At 37.0% G+C, this 25,364-nt stretch overlaps 6 protein-coding genes and 1 long non-coding RNA gene across 12 annotated transcripts; 2 read left to right on the plus strand and 5 right to left on the minus strand.

Moving 5' to 3' along the window:
• Positions 1-1,158: 1,158 nt before the first annotated feature.
• On the minus strand, positions 1,159-7,519 carry LOC144472903 (protein meiotic P26). Its single transcript, XM_078186339.1, has 10 exons — positions 7,215-7,519; positions 5,924-6,753; positions 5,400-5,731; positions 5,124-5,328; positions 4,551-5,043; positions 4,322-4,489; positions 3,702-3,952; positions 3,266-3,623; positions 2,948-3,180; positions 1,159-2,816 (listed from the first exon to the last, which is right to left on the minus strand). The coding sequence occupies exons 2-10, from the start codon at positions 6,602-6,604 to the stop codon at positions 2,712-2,714; spliced, it is 2,826 nt and encodes a 941-aa protein (XP_078042465.1). The 5' UTR covers positions 6,605-6,753; positions 7,215-7,519; the 3' UTR covers positions 1,159-2,711.
• A 1,034-nt stretch (positions 7,520-8,553) lies between these two features.
• Positions 8,554-9,364, plus strand: LOC144472422 (uncharacterized). Its single transcript, XR_013494417.1, has 3 exons — positions 8,554-8,675; positions 8,786-8,879; positions 9,254-9,364. It is a non-coding gene; the product is annotated as an uncharacterized LOC144472422 (long non-coding RNA).
• LOC144472420 (uncharacterized) lies at positions 9,317-13,320 on the plus strand. The gene is given in 6 exon segments (XM_078185489.1): positions 9,317-9,339; positions 9,341-9,407; positions 9,409-9,428; positions 9,554-9,647; positions 10,262-10,384; positions 10,949-13,320. Coding segments are annotated over 6 exon segments (1,389 nt in total). The 3' UTR covers positions 12,011-13,320.
• A 368-nt stretch (positions 13,321-13,688) lies between these two features.
• Nd-39 (NADH:ubiquinone oxidoreductase subunit 39) lies at positions 13,689-16,241 on the minus strand. Of its 2 annotated transcripts, XM_078185491.1 has the most exons (8): positions 16,126-16,241; positions 15,966-16,025; positions 15,435-15,643; positions 15,039-15,332; positions 14,793-14,959; positions 14,597-14,725; positions 14,297-14,483; positions 13,689-14,212 (listed from the first exon to the last, which is right to left on the minus strand). In XM_078185491.1, exons 2-8 carry the CDS (start codon positions 16,000-16,002, stop codon positions 14,030-14,032), a joined length of 1,206 nt encoding a protein of 401 aa, XP_078041617.1. In that variant the 5' UTR covers positions 16,003-16,025; positions 16,126-16,241; the 3' UTR covers positions 13,689-14,029. The 2 variants fall into 2 exon arrangements, with proteins under 2 accessions (XP_078041617.1, XP_078041616.1); XM_078185490.1 differs by lacking the exon at positions 16,126-16,241 and having other exon boundaries at positions 15,966-16,117.
• Positions 16,242-16,566: 325 nt separating this feature from the next.
• Positions 16,567-18,882, minus strand: Xit (ALG6/ALG8 family glucosyltransferase xit). 2 transcript variants are annotated; one of them, XM_078188003.1, is made up of 7 exons: positions 18,498-18,882; positions 18,127-18,399; positions 17,883-18,051; positions 17,615-17,824; positions 17,319-17,558; positions 17,100-17,248; positions 16,567-17,032 (listed from the first exon to the last, which is right to left on the minus strand). In XM_078188003.1, the coding sequence occupies exons 1-7, from the start codon at positions 18,641-18,643 to the stop codon at positions 16,630-16,632; spliced, it is 1,590 nt and encodes a 529-aa protein (XP_078044129.1). In that variant the 5' UTR covers positions 18,644-18,882; the 3' UTR covers positions 16,567-16,629. The 2 variants fall into 2 exon arrangements, with proteins under 2 accessions (XP_078044129.1, XP_078044130.1); XM_078188004.1 differs by having other exon boundaries at positions 16,569-17,032; positions 18,127-18,388; positions 18,498-18,624.
• Positions 18,883-18,915: 33 nt separating this feature from the next.
• LOC144473790 (myotubularin-related protein 10-B) lies at positions 18,916-22,282 on the minus strand. Of its 2 annotated transcripts, none has more exons than XM_078187999.1 (9): positions 22,149-22,282; positions 21,547-21,741; positions 21,320-21,475; positions 20,967-21,244; positions 20,596-20,900; positions 20,369-20,515; positions 20,133-20,305; positions 19,894-20,070; positions 18,916-19,817 (listed from the first exon to the last, which is right to left on the minus strand). In XM_078187999.1, the coding sequence occupies exons 1-9, from the start codon at positions 22,158-22,160 to the stop codon at positions 19,347-19,349; spliced, it is 1,914 nt and encodes a 637-aa protein (XP_078044125.1). In that variant the 5' UTR covers positions 22,161-22,282; the 3' UTR covers positions 18,916-19,346. The 2 variants fall into 2 exon arrangements, with proteins under 2 accessions (XP_078044125.1, XP_078044124.1); XM_078187998.1 differs by lacking the exon at positions 22,149-22,282 and adding an exon at positions 21,863-21,997.
• Positions 22,229-25,310, minus strand: Hpf1 (Histone PARylation factor 1). 3 transcript variants are annotated; one of them, XM_078188005.1, is made up of 8 exons: positions 25,206-25,310; positions 24,329-24,466; positions 23,623-24,171; positions 23,406-23,554; positions 23,076-23,314; positions 22,713-22,991; positions 22,456-22,594; positions 22,229-22,361 (listed from the first exon to the last, which is right to left on the minus strand). In XM_078188005.1, exons 2-7 carry the CDS (start codon positions 24,461-24,463, stop codon positions 22,494-22,496), a joined length of 1,452 nt encoding a protein of 483 aa, XP_078044131.1. In that variant the 5' UTR covers positions 24,464-24,466; positions 25,206-25,310; the 3' UTR covers positions 22,229-22,361; positions 22,456-22,493. The 3 variants fall into 3 exon arrangements, with proteins under 3 accessions (XP_078044131.1, XP_078044132.1, XP_078044134.1); XM_078188006.1 differs by lacking the exon at positions 25,206-25,310 and having other exon boundaries at positions 23,623-24,018; positions 24,085-24,171; positions 24,329-25,152; XM_078188008.1 differs by lacking the exons at positions 22,229-22,361; positions 22,456-22,594; positions 25,206-25,310 and adding an exon at positions 22,600-22,630 and having other exon boundaries at positions 24,329-25,149.
• Positions 25,311-25,364: the final 54 nt, after the last annotated feature.

The following is a 25,364-nucleotide window of genomic DNA, read 5'->3' on the forward strand; positions in this document are numbered from 1 at the left end:
CATCTCCTTTTGGTACTTCTAATTTATATTTACCTAGCAACAACATCAGAGACTCTGTAAGGACACAACTTATCCTGACGATACTATTATCACAGGCATTATTTATATAACTCTGCTAACCGTGACTATTAAATACTTCAGAATTACTTCTTTTTTTTCCCTTTTAGTATATATAAAATTAAAACTTCTAATAAAAGATGATTACGACTGATTAGCTTAGGTGTACGTACGTAGGCTTCGTGCAATTTACTACAAATGTTATGCGCAAATTTCCGAGTAGCCCCCTGTATCTCTTATTCTCTCTCTCTCTCTCTCCCCATCTCTCTTTGTCACAACTGTATCTTTCCCATCTATAATACACTAATCATATTCTTCACCGCATAGTCAATTGTATTCATTATGTGAAACAAATTTGAAGCTATCCAAGTAGAAATATATATATATGTATGGATGTGCTTTCTAACATTTGGTATGGCAAGATAGTTATTCACATTCAATTGTTATTGTAGGTAATTGTAACACAGTATATAGCGATCTGCCTGATATATATCCATATATGTTGTATACACATTGCATTTTAATTTCAATCAAATCTTAAGGCTGATCATGTAAACAACCCTAAAAAATATGTGTATTTCTATATATGTATGTGTTTTACATGGCTTTCCTTCTTTACTTTACGGATCATGTTGTCATTATTATTATTTTCATTTTAATATATACATAAATAGAAGTTGTTTAGCAAACTGTACGTTATTTGTTTTTATATCCCTTTTGCTTTTTTACATAGATAAAGTATTGTTCCTATGATACCGGTGGTATAATTTACTTATGAACCGTGTATAATATATTACAAGATCATTCCACGGCATTGTAAAACGTTGGAACGATTCTGTAATTTTTATAACAAATACATTTACTTGGTATGGATATATTATTATAATTCGCTAGCACCACGAACCAATAATTCACACACGCATATATATATATATTTATATTATATAATAAATAATATATATATATATACATATATATATATATATATGTATATATACATACATATACATATATACATATATATATATATACATACATACGCACACATATATATATACATACATATATATATATATATATATACATGTAATGTATTTTATTTATATGGTGGACCATAATGAAGCATCCTGAGTAAATATTGTAACCATTATGTGTCTCGCCTATTATTTTTTTTGTTGTTTCTTTTAACAATGCACAAATGGGAGCTATCATCGTCAGTGGCAAATCTACAATGAATCGTTTCGATTTGTCCATGAAATATATATGACGTGTACCAATCTTTCTCTCAAGACATTAAATGTTTGATTTTCAACGTGTCATAGTTATTCCCATTGCAGTTAACGTTGCCCCAATATAATTGCCTCTTTAGCTCTTTCTTTTTACCTTTTTTTTCGATGAACTACTAATTCTCAAATGCACAGAGAAACATTATCAGGAACATATCGCTCATATATTTTCTCTCTTTCTACCATTTCTTCCTTTTTTTAATCCTTTTTTTAATCATTTTAGTTCACTAAGCTTTGTATATCTGCCATAACAAGGAGTACTGACTTTTCTTATGCGTTCTCTCGCACACTTTAATTCATTAGATATATGATATGACATTAGAGCAGGAAGTACTACCGTGAGTCGCAGCATGCAACGCATTTCCGCTCTGTTGCGTTAAGCACAAGTTCTTTTACGTTTTTTTCTAGACGTACTTTTTCTTTCCACTTCTTTACCGGATATAATAAACCTAAGCTTAACGAAATCTTTAGAAAACCTAGCGTGTCTACGAAATAGGTCTCGAAGTAACGGTCGGAAGAAAGAACCGTACATACCGTGTGTACCCCCCTGCCGTGTCTGTGTGTCGGCGTGCGCGAGCTGTTTCATAACACGAAGAATCCGGTTTAAAAATACACGACAAAAATTGTTGCTTCGAGAGCACAGATCGAAACCAGCGTGTAAACAGTGCTCGTTGAAGACTAGAATAATTTGATTTGTAAACATACCTAAAATACTGACGAGTCGAAGATGAAGATGCAACCGATGATTCCGATGAGAAAAGCTACTGTGTGTTGTCACTCAAGTTCCATTCCCCCTCCCTCTCCTTCACGCCTTCGATGCCCTTTTCCACCGAAGAAACGCCCTCTGTCTTTTCTTGCTTGTCGCTTCTTCTTCGCTCTATTCCGTTTCTGTTATCTTGATGTTTTAAATTTATCTTGGCAGTTTACCAAATGCAACTTGCTAAATCGCTATTTATACTGTTTTTTCTTCCTTGCTTCACTTTTGGTCGGAGACGTTACATTCATCATTACTATTATTTTTTGTATTATTGATCGTTTCGACGTTGTTTACTTTCATAAAACAGGGACGCATTAAACTTCTTCTTTCTTTCGTTTTTTTGTTATTTTTTTTTTTTTAAAGGTTTTTGTTCCTTTTTGTTACAGACTATTAAGGCTGCATGCTGCACTTGCTTTACTATTGCTTTGATAGGCCCAAATCTCAAAAGAACTTCAAACTTTGCCCAGATCAGGCACATATATATTTCTTTTCTTTGTTTTCTTGCCGATTTGTCCTTCGTTAAGAGGCAGAGCGGATTTTGTTTCGTCTCATAAAGAAGTTCCACTCGCTGGAGATAATCGTGACATACTTGCTTGATCTGCCTCCTCACTTCATGATATGTAAAGAGTGTTCAGTACGAGGACGTGATGATTATTTTTAGCCAGCGTTACGATATATCCCTCGGAAGTTATTTTCAAGCCGCAGCATCGAGAGACCTGTGAAAATTTCATTCAAATTGACTAACTTAAAAACACAAAAGTCGTAAACCCTACTTTCTATGTTCTATACGAAACAGAACAATTTCCATTTCATAATAACTTTTTAAAAATATTTTGCGCAAGTTTACCTTAACATATGGACATTCAAACTCAGAAATCAAGGAACCGTCTCTGGAGAAAACAGCCACGTGAAAACGATTACCATGAGAGTCTCCTATCAATATGTCACCTGCATCACTAATATCTATCCCATTTGGGAAGTTTGTTACATTGTCACAGCCAATGCGGCGCAAGAACTTGCCTTCTTCGTTGAACACTACGACACAATGTCCCTTGAAGTCGCACACAAAATATTCCTTACCTGAAAATTATAATATGCACGTAACTACTAACGATCATAATTAGAAGATCATTAAACCACATTTTCGACTGATTTATCGGCTCACCGCTAATTGCAATATCACTTGGTTCCCTCATGTATTCACTGCAATCAAACCATCGCAACAAATCGCCTGTATCGCTGATCACAAACACTGTTGGCGACACACTATCAACTGCCAAAATGTGGCCCTCGCTAGTAACAGCTAGGCCTGCTACAATATCGATGTAACGAATCGCTATTTTCTTAATAAAGTGACCGTTCTTTGTAAATATTTGCATTCTAGAACGTTCGTTTCCACGGTCACAGACAACAAATTTCCCGCTGTTTCTCATAACGGCAACTTTCCTCGGATACCACAATTGTCCTTCTTCTTTGCCAGGAACACCAAATTGGAATTTGAAAGCACCAGTCTTATCAAATATCTAAAAGAAAGGAATATGGAATTACGAGCAGAGATCTTAATGACGTTAGTAAATCATTGTATTAAGGCGAACACGTACTTGAATCCTGTGATTATTTGTGTCAGCGACGATAATGTCCTCATCGGCGCTCAAGCAGAATCCATGGGGTGAGCTGAATTGACCTTTACTAGGACCTAATTGTCCAAATTTGCAACGGATATGCATGGGCGTCAACTTTGCGTTGTTGGAACGTGGATGGGCATAGTTTCCGGATCCGGAACCAGTCACGTTGCTAACAGTATTTCCCACAACCACAGGCATATTGTGTATCGAATCTCCCATTAAATCATCTAAGAAAAAAAATATTTATATATATATATATATATATGTACACATACGTGTGCATATCCGCACAATATATAGGATAGTCCATTTCCTCCAACAGTGACATTACAAAATTATCTTAAATAAAATTTGACGGTGTTAAGAGAAAAATACGATGCAGGAACTACTTTTCTTTTCAAAGTTTCCAAGGTCATCAATATTAATTTACACACAAGTGTATTTTATCTTCTATCGCATCGTGTATTGACCGGACCTTGAATTAACCTTTGTTTCCAACTTAGTCATATGTATATATATTTAATATCATACATGAATGAATAGTAATTGAAGTAGAAAATTGTTGCAAATTTGAAATTTTTAACGACATATCTTACCTGCACCCTGTGAAAGTATCGGCGAGGTGGAGGACGATAACGACTGAAATCCTCCATTTAAAAGACTGTTGGTAGCTAAATTTAAATTTGGCGTATCTACAATTGCTGGCGACGGACCTCTGCCCAAAACCAGACCACTACCACCATTGATTGCTGTATTCCCAAGGTCTGCGGAAACGAACGACACATTTCTTATTTGAAATACTTTCAGAATTATAGATACTCTTACCTTGGTTACCAAGTGTATTCCCCAACTTGGCTAGAGCCTGCAAATTATTGATCGCGTGGCTCGTAGAACTCAGATCACCAGCAAACAAGTCAGCCAAAGTGAAAGGTGGAGTTGGACTGGGATTTGAGCTGGGCCCAACCACATTTGTGTCTCCAGCCATTTCGACTTTTTCCGCTAAACTGGCTAGTTGCTGCAGATTGTACTCTTGAATACTGGTGAAGCCATGAATAGGACCTGGAGGAAGGGACACGGGTGGTGGTGGAGGTGGAATATTCTGAGGACTGGATGTCGGAGGTATAACAAACGAAGGTTCACCTTCGAACGAAGATTGCATTGACGCAGGAAGAGATATGGGAGACCTTGTGCTAATGGAACGCGGACAGCCCATCGAAGTGTGAACAACTTGCTGACTTGTACTCACTCCAGGGACTGTGGTGATTGGCTCGTTCTTTATCACCGGAGTACCCTCAGTATGAAATTTTCCAAAGACATCCTGCAAGGATCATTCGTATTTCTTTATCAAATCGTTTTCCCTTTCGTAAACATAGAAAACTAGCAAAAGGCGCGGCTTACCTTCACTGTTTTTTCAAATTGATTATAATCAGTCTGAAACTCGATTGAAAAAGAAACATTTGGCTTTGGTGTATTCTTGATTAAATTCATTAACTGAGTTCCCACAATCCGACGAAGCGCAAGAATCTCCACAGCATCGCCATGTTCCAAAAGTCTAGAGGTGAAGCGACAAGCATTTTCTATTTTCTCGACTGTTTTTTCAACACTGTATGCAAAGAAAAGTAAATGGATTAATGCTAATTCAGAATTGATTATTCAGAAATGATCTTCACTAACCTATGAAACGTGTCCATTATTTCCAGCTCTCTGTTAGAATGTAGCTTTTCGAGTTCAACCAAAGCGTTATCACGACATTTCTCTAATACAGCTTTGTAACTCTGAAACGTTTCTATAATCAAGTCTTTGGCCTGATCGTGTTGTGCTTGAAGCTCTCTTAGGGCATTATCCAGTTGAGCAGACACTTGATCACAATCAGCGATTCTCGCTTTACTTTCATTCACCAGTTTGATTAATTCTTCTTTTTGGCGTGGTTCTGCATCTACTAATCGTTCATATTGATGTTCTGGGGCTTTATGTTCAACAAGTAAACACTCGTTACATATTGGTTCCTAAAGCAAACAAATCATATAAATTTCCTTGTTTCTCTACATTCCAAAATAGTCTATAAATACTTTTGATTATGTTTTACAAGATAGTATATCATAATCCATACTATGTACGGGCTCAAATGTTTTCTCGACGTGTTCACAAAGTTACATATTTGTGGCATAAAATAGGGTGTAAACAAATCAGAGAATTACCTGGCAAGTGTAACAGTAAAACTTCATATTTTCAGCAGGATGACATTCACAAAAAATAGGTTTGTGAATTGGTATAGCTTCGTTGGACTTTTTTAATTCTTCAAAAGCAACCACCTTGTGACTTTCAAAACAGCGCATAAACTGATGCGCACAGTTACAACTTGGACACAAGAAGTTGGCACAGTCTGAACACCGCGCAACAGCGCTTTCTTTGGCTTTGCACGAGGTACAGAGTACAGCCATGTTTTCGATTGCAGACATGTCGAGTATATTAGTTAGAACATAGTCGCAAGTGAGCGATGCAGCACCCTTAGAACTAATGGAAGTTTCTTGTTGACAAATGGGACAGACAAGGACTGAACTGACTTTAGGATCTCCAGCCTCATCCATCAAGAGCTTGTCCAGACAAGCCTCGCAAAATACATGAAGACAAGAGAGCACTCGTGGCGAACATAATTTGCCCATGCAAATGGCGCACTCTTGGTCACCGTTCTCATCCGTACCACAATTGATTTCCTCCAGGGCATCTCCAGGACTAGAGGTTTCATTGCAGCCAGTAACAGAGTTAATATTGTGTTCACTAAAAACGTCTCCGTTCTCGACCTCTTCACTCTGCGTGATACCAGTTCCAGCTGGGACCGAAGCTGTTCCAGATGGAACAGCTACCATGGACGATGCCATCCCGTAATTCTTCTTCCCGTTTATACGGTAACGATCCCTTTCCCGTTACGAAGTAATTCCCGTTGACACCGATAAGATGAAATATCTCGTCGGAGTGAAATTTCCACTGGTCAACGGTGTTCCGCTCTAACGAACGGAAAGGTGAATGCCTGTTAAAGATAAAAACAAGTAGAAGCAAAAGAAGCTGAAGTACAAGAAAAATATGAATAACAAAAGAGTTGCTAGCAAAATGCTTATTTCAAAGAACGAGGTACGAGGACCGATACATCGTGAGATTGATTGGGACCATGAAAACAAAACACTGTGTCACGGTATGTTTCCGGAAGGACATCGTCTACATCTACGGACGTGCAAATTAACGAACGTTTCAAAATGTTGTGGCGCGCGCTAAAAAAAAATTGAATTAACGCGCGAGATGGTCCAGCAACGAGTTTCTGTCTCCTCAGGATTCCACCAGGCTAAATGTTTTTTTCTTTTTCCTTGCCTGGGTGAATGGATTCTACACGGCAGACCGAAATAAAGATATTTTACCTCGTGTTCACGGCCCCCGATTAATTCTTTCTACATCGTATTATCCGAAACTTTATTCGTTAGCGTGTTTTATGCTTACCACAGGAAGAGGGGAGGGAGGGCTCGTATTAAATCTTCGTTTTGAACACGACCAACGTTTGGGCTCGCTTCGTGTCCGTGGTACTAGCAAACATTATTATCGATCACACGACTATCACCGACTCGTTCGTGATTGTACACGGCGATTGTTTCAATTTCAATTGTTATCAACACCTCGACCGCCAATATTTCAAGCTCTCTCATATGTAGAGCGGAGGAATAAATCATTCGAATCGAGAAGAGTTGACCCCAATGCAGGAGTCCTGCACAAACAATTAATGCAATGATGGGTACACTTATAGAACGTCCACGGTATTTGGTAGAACTCCCCTAGAAATCTCATGTATGTTATGTGGACACATGCGCGCGGAAAGCGAAGCGACACCTGGTCACTCTGCCGGACACCTGGTGACACAGTCGTGCCAACTACTTGTACCGTGGATAACAAATTTTCAGTGATCCCAATTCCAATTCGCATACATGTCGAGGCACATGTACGAATCGCACAAACTTAAGGGTAAACGATAATCCAACAATACGTATTTAACGTCCGGGAGAAAACAATTTATCCGGAAAGATTGAGAATCCAAGTGCTCGTCTCATACACATAATTTTGTTATTGGACGAATCGGCTATGTGAACGAATCGGATTATGCAACAGGCAGACTCTTTTTTCAGTCTTGTCAATCCTTGTGCCGGCTCGTAGCATTACGCTACACATTCGTATTTTCCGGTATGGATATTTCTACTTCCTCCTACATGCGTAAATACGTATATATACGTACATATACGTATACCTACGTACCTAACTACGTATACACCAGACCATATTCGTTAGAATTTTTAATGTTTACATACGCCACTGTAATTTTTACCGTATTAATCTTCCATTCGAGTAACTGTTTCGCAGGCTGATCAGCCGTTATTTTTGGTTTCCTTGCAAGTCATGATGATTATTTTCAAGTTTCGATCCAACTATCGCAACGTACATTTTTCCAGCTAAAAACTTGAACTGATTTTTGTACCACAGAAAAATATTATTTCCTATACAAAGTTAAATAACACTTATTCAATTTGCCATACGTCACAATCGTAAAAATTCAATAAATATCAAGTATTTATTAGTTTTCAATCAATCGAAGATAATGCGAATTTCAGGACGCTAGTCACCTTCGAATGACTGAATCGATTCAATCTATGCAACCGGTATTATCGACGGAACAGAGCAGCTCGCATTTCTAGGAAGCGCAAAATTTACCGACTGCTCCCCTCAGTCGATCACATTGTGCAATAGTTTCGGCATTCTTCCACCGTATGAATTGGCGTTCCTCGATCAGCGATTGCTCCTCGATTCAAAGTTTGACCATCAAATGGAAAATGTTTATAATTAATTAATTCTAACTCAAATATGCGAAACATTTTAAAGTTACGTTATCAAGGATTTTGCTTCACAATTATAAAGGTGCATCTATTTTGTTTGTAATATCACTAAAATTCAGCTTTATCAATAAGAATCATTCGCGGTCAATTGGAACCTAATAATTAATGCATTGCATTTCATTAAATTTGTAGTATTGCGTCGTATGGCAAATTCAACAAGTATTATTTAACAACGGAGATGATAATACTATTTCAACGTTTTTCCATTCAAATGTTTTAACTTTGGGTAAGCTGTTCGAATCAATTTCAATTAAAATTGGAGAAATGCATGTTACAGCAGATCAATCTGAAATATCCGAACATTGCATTGACATCGGTTGCTCTTGAAATCATTTCGGAAAGATTGGAGGATAAACTGTTGGAGCAGGATGAGAGAAAACCTTACATATATAGGAAAGTATTGCATCTATGTATACAGTATGCACGTACAAAGTCGCATCAGCATGGTCAACCGAGACGGTCAAATCTGCGCGTACATATTACATATCACAGTACATCTGTAATCATTCTCTGTTTTATACTTCTATAGTTCGTTCAGCCCCTCTAATAAGTCTCATTCCAGGCTACGCGCACTGAGAGAATAATTATGGGCTTGCGCAGATCGCTCGTCGGGGGTGGAGGTGGGTGGCTAAGGAGAAATAAAGCCCGGAGCCCAGCCGGTGAATGCGGTCACGGATAGCGAAATTTCTCCCTCGGGTTGTTTCGTTCTTCCGGAAGCCAAGGAATATCTTGTTCGTCCTGGAGTGGTCCAAGCGGACTTTCTTTTGCTGTTTCGGTAAGCTCGATGGTTCTCGTCGATAGTGTCATATTTTCTAATTGAATGAACGACGGTGGTGTCGTTGCATTTACGAACACGGTGTGCGGAACAGTATTTTTTCTGGCTGATATCCGTTTTTCCAGACACGCTGGACCAACAGCAGCCACTCGTGACGTCTTCCTGGATGCTGAGGCATGCGCCCTAAAAACTTCGGGATTGATGTATTGCAGAGCGCAGGTACAAATCATATCTTTTTGCGTGTGTGCAATGTTACCCAATGTTACTCAATGTTACCGGTGTAAGGTGTAACTTCGACGCATCATCCATTTGCATGTCGAGAACTGCATTTGTCGGTTCTATTCTTCCAGGTGTTCCGGTACAGATACCCCGTTCGAATGTATATCTTTCTTTCGAACATATATTCTGTTTTTTCTTTTAAGACCATCAGCGAACGAAAATTCTGCTCGTAAATCTGAATCGTTATGCTCTTCCTTCAGTTCTCCACGGTTTTCTTAACATTGGAAAGTGACGTTAACAATTTCGCTACAAATAGTGTTCATGTATTGATGGCATTCTTTTTTTACGTTCTCAAAAATAAAATTTGATTATTGAACAAATTAAACAAGTGATTTAGCCTACCGTGTGTTCGTTCGTGTAATCATTTAATCAATAGAATTCATTTACCGATAGAAAATGGAATGTGACGGTCGAAAATTGAACAAAGTTCCAATAAATTATTTTACTCTGTTTCAAGAGCAAAAAGTTCGAGTAACCAAGATCGTTTAAATTACAATATCGCAATGGTATCTGTAGTACTGTTGTAATATCATCCTCTTTTTATGAAATTTTAGATCTGCATTTATTACCTGCTGTGGACAGCGACGTTGATTTCAAGATTTACCTTACAAGAAGAACTTACCACTGCAGAAGGCTGGGACTGTCCTGCAGAATGCATTTGCCTTTCTTCAAAACAGGTACCAATAGATTCTATTAATTTACGGAAAATGAAAAATTCTAAAGCCGATTGCAATATGATTTTTGCACTTTGTAACTTCCCACCCCACCCCCGCCCCGTCCTTTCTGAACACTACACACGCGTGCACGCACACGTTTGCTAACACGCACCGATTCTTTTAGCTTACATTGAAAGCTCTACACACAGACAGATTCATACATCACCATACTGTCTGCGCGTTATAGAACAATATCAAAGGATGGGAAGATATAACGTTACAGAAAGAAGCACACTACAACCGATATCTCACATCAGAGTAAACGTATGCACACTAAATCGCGCGTGCCAGAAGACTCAACATACGTAGAACTGGTTCAAGATGTTATACCGTATAAACAGATTACAACTTCTCGCGAACAAAGAATAACATATCTCGGTTACTCAATGATTTAAGCGTGACTATTATATGGTTTGTTTGTACTAAAACATAAAGGCTACTATTCCCTCTGCTAAGTATTACCCGCTATCATCATTATTTGAGCATGTTTGTAGAATGATAGCATTATGTTCCTTGACACTGCAGGTACTCTGCAATACAGGTGGGCTAAAAGATATTCCCACCCAACAATTGCCTCTGGCAGTGGAGGAGCTCTCTTTGACAAAAAACAACTTTCCGGTGATAAAAGCCGACGCGTTCGATCGCTTAAAGGTCCTGCGAAAACTGACCATGGATGGTAATAACATCTCAACGATAAAGCCATTCGCGTTCCGCGGTCTTAACAAGTTGCGCAAGCTCTCGATTCAAGACACGCCTCTGCCATGCATACAGGAGTTCTCGTTCGCCGCTCTGCAGAACGTATCCCAGTTGTTGCTGGCAAATAACAAGATCCGCTACATAGAAAGTCACGCGTTTGTTGGAACGTCGAACATCCTGCTGATCCTGTTGAGCAACAATCCTCTGCTAAGGATCCACAGCTACGCCTTCTCTGGCCTGACGAACGTGGACCGTCTAATATTCCCATCGGGGATCAGGATCATCGAGAAGGACGCATTCAACGGTCTCCAGCACGTCAATCTCCTCAAATTGACGTACATGGATCTGACATCCCTTCAGTCATACACCTTTCGCGGTCTATCTTATGTTCATTCGTTGAACATCCTGGACAGCGATCTCGGCGTCGTCGAGAAAGACGCGTTCACCGGGCTGATCAATGTCGGCCAGCTGAATATAGTGAACAACAAAATCGATCTCATCGAGAGACTGTACCTGAATGAGAGCAGTATTAATCTGTTAAGATTCCATGGAAACCATGTACTCGAAGCGCCTCGCCATCCTAGAGATATCAGTCTCGAAGTCGGCTCGATCAGCGTTGTTGATAATCATTTTCCCTGTGATTGTCAAGCCCACAATGTCCTCGAGAGCGATCTCGTCAACGGTAGCGCAACCGAGTTCCAGAAAAAGAATTACTGTATCTCGCCGATCGAGTACAACGGCAAGCCCATGAACCTCGTCGACTTTGACCTAATCGCCAGATGCCACGATAATGTTGTGCAGGACAACCTAGGTTCAGGAGTGATCGGGATCTTTACATTGCCGACCACCCTCTTATTCGTTCTTTTCTTCTCCATGAATCTCTTCCAATGAGTCCATAACGACTATTCCAAGGTGTTCTTCTCTGTAACATAGCATTCGGTTGCCAAGACTGTCTTTACAAGTGCAATTTTATAACACAATTTTTCCTTTGTAACGTCGTGCGCAACTTGGGGATATAGTGGAAACAAAACCAGATTTTCTATTTTTTCCCCCGGTAGCGCGATATTACAGAAGAAATGCTGTATTCCCAGTTTTTCCATTAACTTGTAAAACACGTTGGGTTATCGAGTGAACGATTCAGGTTTTGACTTGGATGTGTATGAAATCATTTACAGAAGAGATTCCATTTGAGAGAATTATTTCAAATCATCTAATTTTTAAGCCCTTTTCACTGGAATGATACGTTTTCAAATTATATCAAAGACTTTGATTTCTGTTCCATGTAAAACCATGGAAGTGGTGATTGTACAAATAATCAGTTACAAAAATCACTGATTATATTCATTCATTTGATTCGGAGAAGATAGCCTCGCGTGGCCGAGTATCGTTACAACTCTGCGTTACACGAAACAATTATCAAGAACTTTTCCAAGACATTTACTATAATCAATCATATTGTAACTCGCACAATTTTAAGCATGCGACTATGAGCTTTAAAACTGACTTGTATAAATTAGGTCAGTAAACTGCCAGTAAACTGCATCCATTTTGGATTTACTTTGTTAAATGGGAACTTTTGCAAACGAGTACTTGCTCACATTTGTTACTTCGTATCACATTGACCCTCTGTTTCGTCCGTTTCCCTCTTCACATTAAATTGATTTTAAAATCAATTTCTTGAAGACGTTCCTTTTCAATTCCTTGTAATGTACATTCCATAATTGTTTAACAGATTCTTCTAATTTATATATGTATATATAAGTGTGTGTATGTATGTTTGTTATCATATCTATATAGACGATTAACATATTTTTACAATATTGTATTACAAGCATGAAACAGAGGGTGTACAGCAAGATTCGAGCAAATAAATCTCGGCGACGATGAAAGTATATAGGAATTAAGGGTAAAATAAGTTGAACTTATATATATAAGGGATGTTCATCGAAGGAACAAGAGTCAAGTGATTTGAAGGATTACACGAGTAGCGGTAATTTATGCTTGATCCTAGAAAGAGATACCATCTCATAATAAAGAGTTAATTGAGTTGATAAATTAGAATATTTTCTATCGAAATTTTAGTACAAAAAGTAAGGGTGCTCGCTTCTTAAACGAATATTATTCTACTAGAAATACAAAATTGAATCACTTTTTATGATATTATTTTAATAACTAAATAAATTGAGAAAATTTCGACCGATTGTGAGTCAATTCATTTTAAGATATTTACAGTGTTACATAAAAATAATGATAACAGCATATCTGGCCTAGTACTTCAAAGAATTTACTTTGCAGATTGGGAGTGTAGTTATTTGGATTCCGGGAACAATACGATCTACGTTTAAAAGATTTTCACTCTTGTCACAGGATATGGTATTCCTAATATTGATTGCATCTGAACGTTTTTTGCAAATGTTATTTAATAATAAAGACCTATTAAGCTCACGCTCCGAAGCTTTCCATTCATAATAAAATTGTTTTTCTAAGCAGTAAAGAAAATAATCATGTCCTTAGAATTATGAAAAAGCAAATAGAAAAAACGAAAAGGAAACTGTTTTTACCCTTGCCACTTACAATGTAAAATCTGCGTGGCCTTCGGTCAGCATAGTAACCGAGGACCAAACTAGCTTATATTTTTTACGAACATGTATCATGTAACGTGTAACAGAAAACAATAATTAAAAGCTGTAACCTTCCATTGTAGTTTAGAACAGTCGATCATTCAATAAACAATAAAGAACGAGCAAAATGTATTATTGATGAATGTAGATATTCATGTTTACTTCACACACTAAAATATAAAGAAAGAAAGAAAGAAAGTGACCAAATCTATAATCACGTGTACCTTCTTTATTGGTATTCAAAGCACACTCCGTTTCCATACTAATTTCAACTCATGATGTACAATCTTCAACGTTGAGGAATTATTTTCGGTGGTGGCGGCACCATAAATTCTCCCAAAATTCGCATGTATTTGTTTTCAAACTTGTATGGTTTGATTTCCCATGGTACTCTAGATTCCATATTCACCGGCGTAATGCCTAAATCCTCTAACGTAGGTAATTCTTTTAATATTTTATCAGAAGTATGTTCCTAAAAAAAAACAATCGAATTCTTCTTCAAACTAATACAGAAAAGTTATTTATTTTGCTGGAGTAATTTTAAGTATACTCTCACCTTCTCTAGAATTTCCCAAGAAATTGGTGAAACTGGATAGAGGCCTCTTAGCATCTCATTGAAAGCAACTTTCATATGAAAGCCATAATTGTATTTAATAGGAGATATTGTTAAATTTTCATCTCCTTCTGGCACTGCTAGTTTGTACAACCAATTGACTATTTCGTGCAATGTATATCTGTTTGGACTGCGAGAAAATGATTTTAACACTCTTAAGTTTAAAATCTTTCGTGAACCCTCAAGAAAAAGATATACCGTAAAAAATGTTTCAGTTTTAAATGTGAATTCTACTATACATACCCAACAAACTGATAAATTTTACCAGCAGTGCGGCGATTTGTTACAATAGCGGCAATACCTTCAGCTACATCGGACAAGTGGACTGGTTGTTTTTCAGTTTTATCACCTTGTTCCCATAAGGGTAAAGTCCTGTAATTGCCGAACCGATTAACATAATGATAAAGCAATAAATAATGGATAAGTAGAATTATATTACATTTGAAAGTATCTCAGTGGATTCATATAGTGACGAATGAAGTGGTCCCCTTGTCCATACACAGACGCGGGTCGAACGATGGTTGCAGTTGGAAATTCTTCTCTTACCGCGCATTCCCCTTCCCATTTTGACTTAAGTATTTTTGATCCATTGTCCAACATAAGCGGCTAACAATAGGAAAACAATCAGATTTACAGAACGAATGTTATTAACTCTTTTTTTGTTAATATCAATTCGACTAATTACTGTAGGTTTAGGCGAAGCATTTAAGCATGAAACATGAACGAAATGTTCTACGCCACATTGTTTAGCCAGTCTGGCTATGGTTCTGGCTCCTTCCACGGTTACATCATAAAAATCAAAGTTGTTAGTCTCTACATCTTTGCCAATTAGGTTAACTACAACGTTGGAATACTTCATCGACTTGATTATAGACTCTTCATCTCTTAAATGAAAAGGATGAAACAGAACTTGTCCTAGATCTCCGCACAGTTTAAGAGGTAAAACATCGTACTGCTCGCCTCTGTGTGGCACTATTATCTATAAAGAATGTTGTATTAATTTGGCTCAGAATCTTTTATCAACAAAATAAATCTGATACACATATACATATGCATATACAAAACGTAGCAAATTACTTGCCTGCGTACCAATTTTTCCTAGACGATTACACACAGCCTTTCCAATGAAACCACTTGCCCCAAACACTGTACATACTATTCCGCTAAAAGAACTACGACCTCCAGTGCCTCTTTTTAAGTTGGCTGTAGTTGGATTTTTAATGATCCTTGGCTGATTTGTGCAGTCGCGGTTTTGTACGACTTGACACGCTGTATATACATTTTGGTTTTCTGCAATATTCAATATAACAATTAATATTTTTAATTAACCGTTTGGTGAACAACAATTAACATTGGTAATCTGTAATCAACGACGAAACTTCATGAATACTTTTAAATCAATCGCGACTTTTCACAACTAACTGTCTTTTATTTCTCAGTATTATTTAATCGATTAAAATACAACTTTGCAATACAGTTATATAATTGTAGTGCGTCGTCAACAAACAGAAAAGGATACGACGATACAATACAAAAGTGCAGCTAAAACATATAACGGGTTACCAAATAATAAGTATATATCGAGGAGAAATGATAAATAAACAGAACTTACTCGTTACTCGTACAGTTTTTGGAATCCAAGCCGCCATATCTACAGTCTATGGCATTCGGCCTGAATCAGCCGGAAAGTGACAAGAAGATCAGAGAATAGAAGAAGACGAGCAGTCAGCAGTCAGTATGGAATACAAACATATACATAGTGTGATACATACATACGTAGTGTAAAATGCTCTGCGAAGTTCTACTCCTATATACCTCCAGGCCGCAATTTGATCCGTTAGCGAGCGTTGACGTAGAAATTTTCTTTGCTCTAATTAGTCTATGATTCACTGATGTGACAGAAACTATTGCGGATTGGATGCACAATCAAATATTAAAGATGTGCATACCAACTTAGTAAGAAAAGCGTGTAGGAGTAGGTCCCATCACCGTATGTACGATGTAATACATACTGTTACTAAACGCGCGAAATTTGAAACTGCTTTTTTTCTATGTCTATTGTCGTAATTTGTTGAAACGATCTTTAGATGCAATAATTATTGAACAGTCATGAGCATATAAAATGATACACGAACGATAACGAGTAAAAGAACCTGAAAGAAGCGATTGGAGAAATTGAGGGAATGTAAATTGGGATAATGAAATCTAAAAAACATTAAAATATAAGACATTTATCTCTTTATACACTATTTTAAATGTGTAATGGACAAATGTTATTATTCTTTCTTCTTTTTTTGGCCCTCAATGTTATCGTTGTAGCGCAGAAACACGTGATAATACAACAGCCAAGAGTAACAGATACCTATCGCACAATATATGGAAGTAATTGCCTGTGGCAGGAATGGCAATTTATTGTGAAATATTAGTTTGTGCAGTACAGTATCGTATACTGTTAAAAATGGTAGACTAACAACATAGATAATTTCGTGGTAGCGTAGCAAGCGTTGCTTGAACCTTCGCGAAATGACTAAAAACGAAACAACCATAGATGTTAACAGCAGTAATATCTTCAACGGTGTTAGGTTGTTTGGATGTAGTAACGGCAGAAGCGCGGTGTGTCCAGCGCTGCTCAGTATTAAAAATATTCTAGCGTCATCTTTCTCAATTACAGCCAGAACACTGAAACACGCAGGATAGTTGATTAAAAATTTGTTGCTTTGCAAGACAGAATGATTTTCTATCTTACCAGAGTGGCACAATAGCAGTCAAAATAGCTTTCTCGTGTACATGCCAGCCAAACATGAACGAAGACAAAGCACAAAGCACCAGGCATCTTACAAATTGCTTTGGATTTTTGTTACAATCTCCTTTGAAAAACAGGCAGTACAGTGCAGGCTACAATTTACATGATTACTATTATATTTCAATACAATAAGCAATGGCTGATCAAATTCTTTCAATTTACCAATATTGAGACAAGTGTTAGTAATAATGTTACAACTGGAGTTGGTGTTGGTAATGCAATTAACGACTGTTCCTGTACCAAGCCACCAGTCATTACAGCTATCTTCGTAGTTTCTATCCAACCTAATAATTTAAAAATAGTTGCCACTGCTTTATCCAGCCCTATGTACAGTGCCCATACATTTGCAGCCCAATACGCATGTACGAGACCTCTTTTAAATGGGAACAATCTCGATAACACCTAAAACAGTCATGATGAATCATAGGAAACAAACAAATAGTCTTTTATTATCTTACCTGTGATAATTGAGATGCGAATGGGCCAAATGAGATCAGTAAAACTACAAGAACAATACTTGCCAGTTCACATAAACGTTTCAAGAAATAATTACTGTTCACACAATGAGATTTTAACAACCAAATAGCAAAAGCTGGTGCTACGTATAGATAAATGTGTTTTAAATTTAATAACAAGGCAAACCATAGAGTTCCTTGCAATAATGAGATCTAAAACATAAAGCATCTTAGTTTCGATACAAGAACAAAATAATACTGTCACATGTACCTGATTATCTATTTTTGATACATTTGCGATGGCTAATAGTAAAATGCCAAGTAGGAATCCATTATATTGAAAGTGTATATGATCCACTACCAGCAATCCCATATTGCATAATGATAGAATTATAAAAATCGTGTAGCTATCAGAGGAGCTGCAAAACACTTTTCCAATTCTGAAACATGTAAAATAATGTATTAAATAATCGTTTCAGTAATTCCATGTTGCTCAGAAAGTTTGAAAGACGTACTCTCTTACTCCATAAGCGAATATTACATCCAGGACTATAACTGAACCTCTTTGAAACAAAATTGTACCAGACGATACATAGTTCAAGTTATCCACCTCAAGCATTCCAGGATCAACCAGCTTCGCTAAATGGCTGAGGAGATATTCAAACCATGCGAACAATGGTGGATAATCTAGAGTCCATTCGGACCTGGTATTAATGTACCATTCTTGAATCGGTAAACTATGTGTTACAGCTAGCCAGTTGCGGTGTACCTCGAAATCTGTAGAATAACTAGAAGTCAAATAAATGATAAAAAATGTAGAACAACGTATATAACCTCGAATCATTTGAAAAGTTACAATATTTTGAGAATATGCAAAGATACGTACTATAATGGAATCAAGAGAATCTTGAGACATGTGACGAGAATGAATACTTGTACAAGAACTTTGTTTGGACTCCATTTCACTGGCGTAACATAACCTTTCCTTGTACTTTTTGATGTTTTATTGTCTTTACAGTTTGTCACAGACATTGCGGCGAAAATTTTACAATTTCATAAAACATTCTTCAATATGTACATACGAAATTCAGAGCGGCTACTTGGTGCTGCCAACGCAGCTCCAATGCTCAAACGCTCTACCAACTGACTCTCTTCCCCTTCCCCCTGTTTTCTTTCCATGAATGCATGTATGTATACATACTACTATCTTTACTTTATCGTGCATATATGTGCACATTTCTCTCTTGTTCTTGGCCGGATGGAACTTCAGAAGGGAAACGAAATGGAACATAGACTTTCTACAAAAAATAATTTTATTGTTATTTAATTTATATAACACCGGCATGTTATTAAATATTGATTCTGCTTAATCCTTTCATTTTACAATGTAACATACAAAAATGATATTTCGTATTTTTTTTGTTCAAAGATGTTTCCGATCTTTCCAGCGCCAAATAGAGTAAAATCAAAACAAAGCATGGACAAAGAATAACTTACAATATACATACGCCATACACAGCACATATAACTGGTAATGTATAAACCAATTACGACCACTAGAACGGTGTCCGCCAAAAATCAACTCGTATTTACAGTATAAATATACATAAGCGAGAGCAAATACTAGTATAAAATTGGCACTGGAAGGATTCAGGAAATATGTCTTAACGCCTGAACCATCACTGTCTACTATAGCTTGTGGGCTGCAAAAAAATATTACCACGGTATGTACATATCAGTCGCATGCAGTTATTAAAGACTGCGCGTCTAGCAAGCTCTCTGCGGCTAACATCGAGCTGTTTAATATGGGAGTGCTGACCGTGTTCCCAGTTCTCTTATTCGAGAAAGGATAGAAACTGTTGATGTTCATTTGAACAGTATAGCTGTTCGTCTTTGCAACCGGTAAATCACAATTCCCGTTTATGCTTATCTTCAACTGGTTTACATTGTTTCTCAGCAATCTCGCATAAAGCTCTATATGATTTTGTCCGCCATTATGGATCTCTAATGGTGGTATCCACCGAAAGTAACACTGAACCCACAATTCGATGTTCACCACATCATACTGTGGCTTTATTATGTGTTTTTCTGTTGCGTTTGCTTCACGAGGACTATATAGAGGGTTATAAAATAATAATATGTCCTGTTCACTGAACTGTTCCCTCCAATCCCAGACACTTCGTAGAACCAACGGTTTACTTGGCTCCTAAAAAAAAAAAAAAAATAAAACTAATTCTTATCATTAAATAGCAGATATACTATTTTATGTTTAAAATTTTTACCGTAGCTGTAGCTGCCATCACCCGATCCTTTTCACAATTAAAAATAAATGTATCAAAAATTGAAACATGAGCAGCGTCCCACAACGTTGTCAGGTACGTTTCCGTGAACTCGAATTCCGCAGGGAATTGTTGACACAATTGCCAGACACAGTCAAGGTATAAAAGGAACACTGGAGACTTTTGAAATAGAAAGGTTTTTACATGATCGTATTTAAGAGATGCGAAACGCATCGGTATACCTTTTCAGATTTCCTCTTGCCAATGTGACCTAATCTATCACAAAACGGATGACCACCGGCAACCCATTCTTTCTGTAGAAGCGACTGAAATCCGTTTACAGTTCGGAAATAAGGATCCAATAATAATTGAACTAAGCTCGATATAACGCAACAAATATCTGCGCCAGCACCTTCTGAAAGATTAAACCTCCTCAAATCAGTATCAGAATAGAATAGTAGTAATTCGAAATACTCACCTTGTAAAATAACGGAGGATTCTAAATGCAGGTGCTCGCAGGCTTCAACAGCTTTTTGCAAACAATATGATACATGCTTCAACCATTTCGTGTTTTCCAGTAATGAATAGAAATTGTTGTCTTGGTGCCAAAACTGTCTGATGTTCTCTAAACAAGACAGGATCTATTGAAAGACAAGAGTTTCGATAATGCCTAAAAGCTGGATGCATGTATAGAAATATATTCACCTGGAGAACAAAGATTAGCAAATTTGGAAAACGATATGGCTATCAATTTTATACTAATTTCTTTGTTCAACTCTAAAACAAATGGTGCCTTTTTTTGTGGATGGCTCTTACGGACATTCTCAAACAAAATATTTTCCTGCATTCTATTGGTGATCAATGGTGAAAGCTCCGACATTTTTACTAACGCTGCGCCATGTGCGCTCGACCAGGACCAGATCGGTGGACGGTTGCCTTGAAAATGCTTAACTGCATCCATTAGTTGACTATCAGTGATGGATGCTGGTACAATTATGTATCGTGTCAAACTGCAATCAAATTAGTCATTCTTTTGTATTCCATTCAGAGTAGATTTTATCACAGATGGCATTTACCTACGACAAAGCTTGAAATCTACATTAACTGTTGACAACCTCCAAAATTGTCTAAACTTCTTGTTGCTTATGGTTCTCTCTAATTCGTTATGCCAATCCGATATATCTCGAAACAAGCGTACAGCTTTATCGAGACTACTATAATAAGCATTTCTATATTCATAACCAAATAATAAGTCATGTCTGCTAGGAAATGCATGATGCAACAATGCGGTCAACAAGCTTTTACCCTGTCCAATGGGTGAAAATTTAAAAGAAAACAACCATGTTCGTAGATTCTGAAATCCATTATGGCACATGTAATGTTGATATTATGTTCATAGTACTGATAAAAAATGACCAGAAATGTTTACTTTGCAAATAATAAATATCCCTTTTACTTTAGATGGCACAGTATTGCCAGGTACCAGTCTTCTTTTCTTATCATTTACAGTTATATAAATATCTTCTATGTTGGTTAAACATGTATCCATGTAACCATAAAGATGATTCTGTTGACGCACCGTGTCCTGCAAATGAAATAAAAATTTAATTATGTAGTTGATCCATCAAAAATTTAATTATGTGCGAATCTACTTACGTCTTCATTTGGGTCGTCTGTTGTGATAAAACTGAGCTTGAAATTTGTAACCCACAGATTACCGGAGGTCCCTTGCTTTAGGTCGCTGACAGGTGAATACATAAGAACGCTCTGTGCACTGGTGACCCGAGCCTCACCGGGAAGTAATTTGACACCGTTTTCGGAGAGCGGATTACGTCGACTGGAATCTAATGGCTATATACAACGTAATAACGTAATAGTAAATGACGTTTGATTAACGATATTGTACGATAGAAAACTCTTAATTGAGGTTATGTCTGAATGTTTACATGAAAGATCAGCGGTAGAGAATTACCTGCATTTCATGTTCCTCGAGGCCCACATAGCTTATAAAATTGTTACAACTTTTGCTTTCCATCGCGAACGTGTGAGTAATCGACATTGACCATGTAGAAATGACACCATAGAAAACAAAATATATCCCACGACATAGGCTACGGTCCCGTTTAGTTCCCACTTAATTTTTCATTATCATATGATCGCTGATTGTTCATTCGTGTATCGAAGCTCAAGACATTGTTGACAAATGTCACGAGAAAAATTCACTTCTTCGGCTCAAACGAGGCCGCGATACAACTCACCGTATAAATCATCCTGAGAAATGCTTCTATGTCCTCCTCCTCGTCCGCCGTTCTCGTCCTTTATTCATCGTCAAACCTTGAGGCTATGTTCTCTGAGACCTACAACTGGCTCTACGTCTGCAATGTGTCATGAGAATAATGGGACGAATGGATAAGAACTTGGCATCGTGTGACGTGAACTTTCCATGATTCGTAGAGCTACATTATATGTATCTACGTAGCAAACATATACATTACACATGCACACATTTATGTATAGTATCTACCAGTCTTACATACGAGTATTTGTCTAAAGTATCATATGTACCATGTCTAATGCTTTCACTGTTGCGACAATCCATTCATTCAATTAAAATCCAAGTATCCAGATGTATCCAAGTACATATGTACTCGGAATTGTATACGAATAATCAAATGCTCTAACCAACATACAATGTATGAAATTTCTGAATTAAGGGAAATACATATTTATTCACCAGTTGCTGAAATTAATTGTTACTCAATGTACAAAGTTGCGAAGGAACGAGATCTTCTAAATTCAATGAAGTATACTTAGATTCTGACCCCTCTTTCTATCTTCCAAATGCGCCTGCACAATTTCCAAAAACTGTGGTCTTTGCAGAAGATTGTAAGCAAGAGAAAGCATATTCAAAGCTTTGTTCTGCACATGCGGAACGCCACTGTAGAAAAGATCATGACCGAGTTCTAAGCAAGTGCCGAAATCGCATTCATCAGCTGCAATCGTTGCCAGTCTTATAACTTCTTCGAGTTTTGAGAACGGTATTTTCCTCTCTTCGTCCGTTTCGGCATCTCCTATTCGTTTCAATATTTTTTTTAACTCGCCTAAAATAAAGATAAGAAGTAAAATTAAGGTTCGGTAGCATCGACTAATTTGATATTTTCGTTTGATATTTTCAGATCGCTTACTATCTGTTACTGCCAGGTTTCTGTATCCAAGCTCAGTTTTCTTATTGTATGGTACCACAATTCCAGCTTTGTGAAAAGTTTTTGCAACAACTTTCTTTTCCCTATCCTGCATTCTACTTGACTTTTGGTTTAACGTTATATTTTTTTCCTGGGCATAGTTTTTTAGTTTTTGTTGCAACTGCGTTATACATGTCTTTTCAAATGGATTAGCCATTTTTATTTTTTCTCCTAGGTATACGCTAGAGTGTAAATTTATAATAATGATTTATACATAATTTTTGAGAGAAGAAGGAAATGCCACCATTTGAAAGATTTAATAATTTTGCTTACTAAAGCATACTAAATATGTTTTCAGCTACCAGTTCGATTGCAAAATCTGAAATTGCTGCATTCTTTGCAACAAATACAGGCCCTTCTGACGCATCGTCCCTCCAGTAACCAATGTGCGAACCTTCCTTGCTATTGACTTTAATAATAGTCTGTAAAAAAAGTTGTATCCATATTAACTGTTTCTCAAATAATAAAAAAAATTATTCAAACTTCATACTTGAAATTCTGGTGGATCATAATAATACCTCCAGTGTCTCAGTAATGATCTTTTATTGTCAACTTTTGAACTTAAAAATGTCTCATCGAATACATTGTAAGGGCCCACAAGTTGTAATTGTGCAGCTTTAAAAACATTTAGAGGATCTTTCTCAGAAATAATTTTGCAAAACTCAAACAATTGAAAAAAGTCTTCTGGCATTTCTGTTAAGAACAAATGAGAAATAATTGTCTGTGCCTCGGATGAAAGTATTTTGTTGTTCTCGAGGCTAACATTACAATCTTTTAGCAAAGATGCAATGGTAACTTGTGCAGATGGATGTTTTATAGGATTTTCGTTATCCAACTCAGATTCTTGTTTCACAGATTCAACGTTCTCCTCAGCCTTTTCCACATTCTGAGAATTATTAATTTGTTTGACAATTTTGTCCACCTTGATATCATCCTTTCGTTGTATTTTTACCTTTGGGGTGTCATCCAATCCTTCATTGTTCTCAATTTTTTTTCTTTTCTTGTTGGTAACACCGCGTGTTACGCCTTTTTGTTTTTTCTACAAATGCAAAAGTATATGTGTATTCAAGTAAATGTGAATTGCAAAAAAATCAGAAGTCGTACATACGTACAAAGTATATATGATGTATGCATAATTATTATTAGACGATATGCACGTAACTACATTAACGTAAATGATTGTTACGATGTCTTACCACGTTTTTTGAAGGTAGATGTTTGTATTTCTCATGATGAGCTGCATTCTTTTGATAACATTTTGCTCCGTACCGGCAAGGAATCCGTGAATCTCTCTCGTAGAGTATAAATTGTTTCTCCTCGTTGTCAGACATTTTCTAATTTGTTCGAATAAAAGATTCCCGCGAAAAGTAGCGTATATATGCACACAAAAGTGAATGTAAACAAGGAGGAATCAGGGGAATGACTTTCCTTCATGAATGTACATTTATATATATTTATGCAGGCCGCCGAGGCCTGCCGATTAGAGTCGAAACTGACCGAATATTGCCGAAACAAGACCCGCGCCAAAAGTGACCGAATTTAAGTCTCACATGCTCTCTTAATGCATTCAAACTCGCTTCGACAGTGTTTTTTTATGATTTCTTAGCATTTGGAACTTCGAAATAAACATAATATGCGTTTACAAGAAATTAAGTACATATGCAGCAACTACATATAACAATACTGACGACAGCGACTATGTCATAAGTAAATATGTACATACGTAATATGTATTAGGTAAAGATGGCGCTACGATATTCGAGATCAGTGGTTCGCAAATTTTGGGGATCAGGAGTGTTTGTAAAAACTGTCAAGAATTGCATATGTATACATACTATGTGTATTATACATATGTAGGTACATACAGAATAAACTGTACAATCTTCTTTTCCTATTTTCCTATATTATATTATGTATATATTATATTGATACCGATCGTTCATCGATGTGTACATCTTAAAATTTTCATTCGAAACTATTTATGTACGTACTTGAGAATTAATGAAATGCTTTCTAAATACGTATGTATATTTTCTTTCGCTATTTTACGAATTGCTACATACAATTACTCACCGCAGTCGATTGAGAATCACTGTCAATTGAGTTTTATAAGAACGATGTTCAGGGAAAATGGTCTATGCGTTACATATCAGTACAATCGGTATCGCACGTCAGAATAAACGAACGGACCGAATTCGTTCGGAACTCGACACATAAATTTGTACATCGTTT

This window comes from Augochlora pura, chromosome 7 (genome assembly GCF_028453695.1).
Source record: "Augochlora pura isolate Apur16 chromosome 7, APUR_v2.2.1, whole genome shotgun sequence".
Lineage (NCBI taxonomy): Eukaryota > Metazoa > Arthropoda > Insecta > Hymenoptera > Halictidae > Augochlora > Augochlora pura.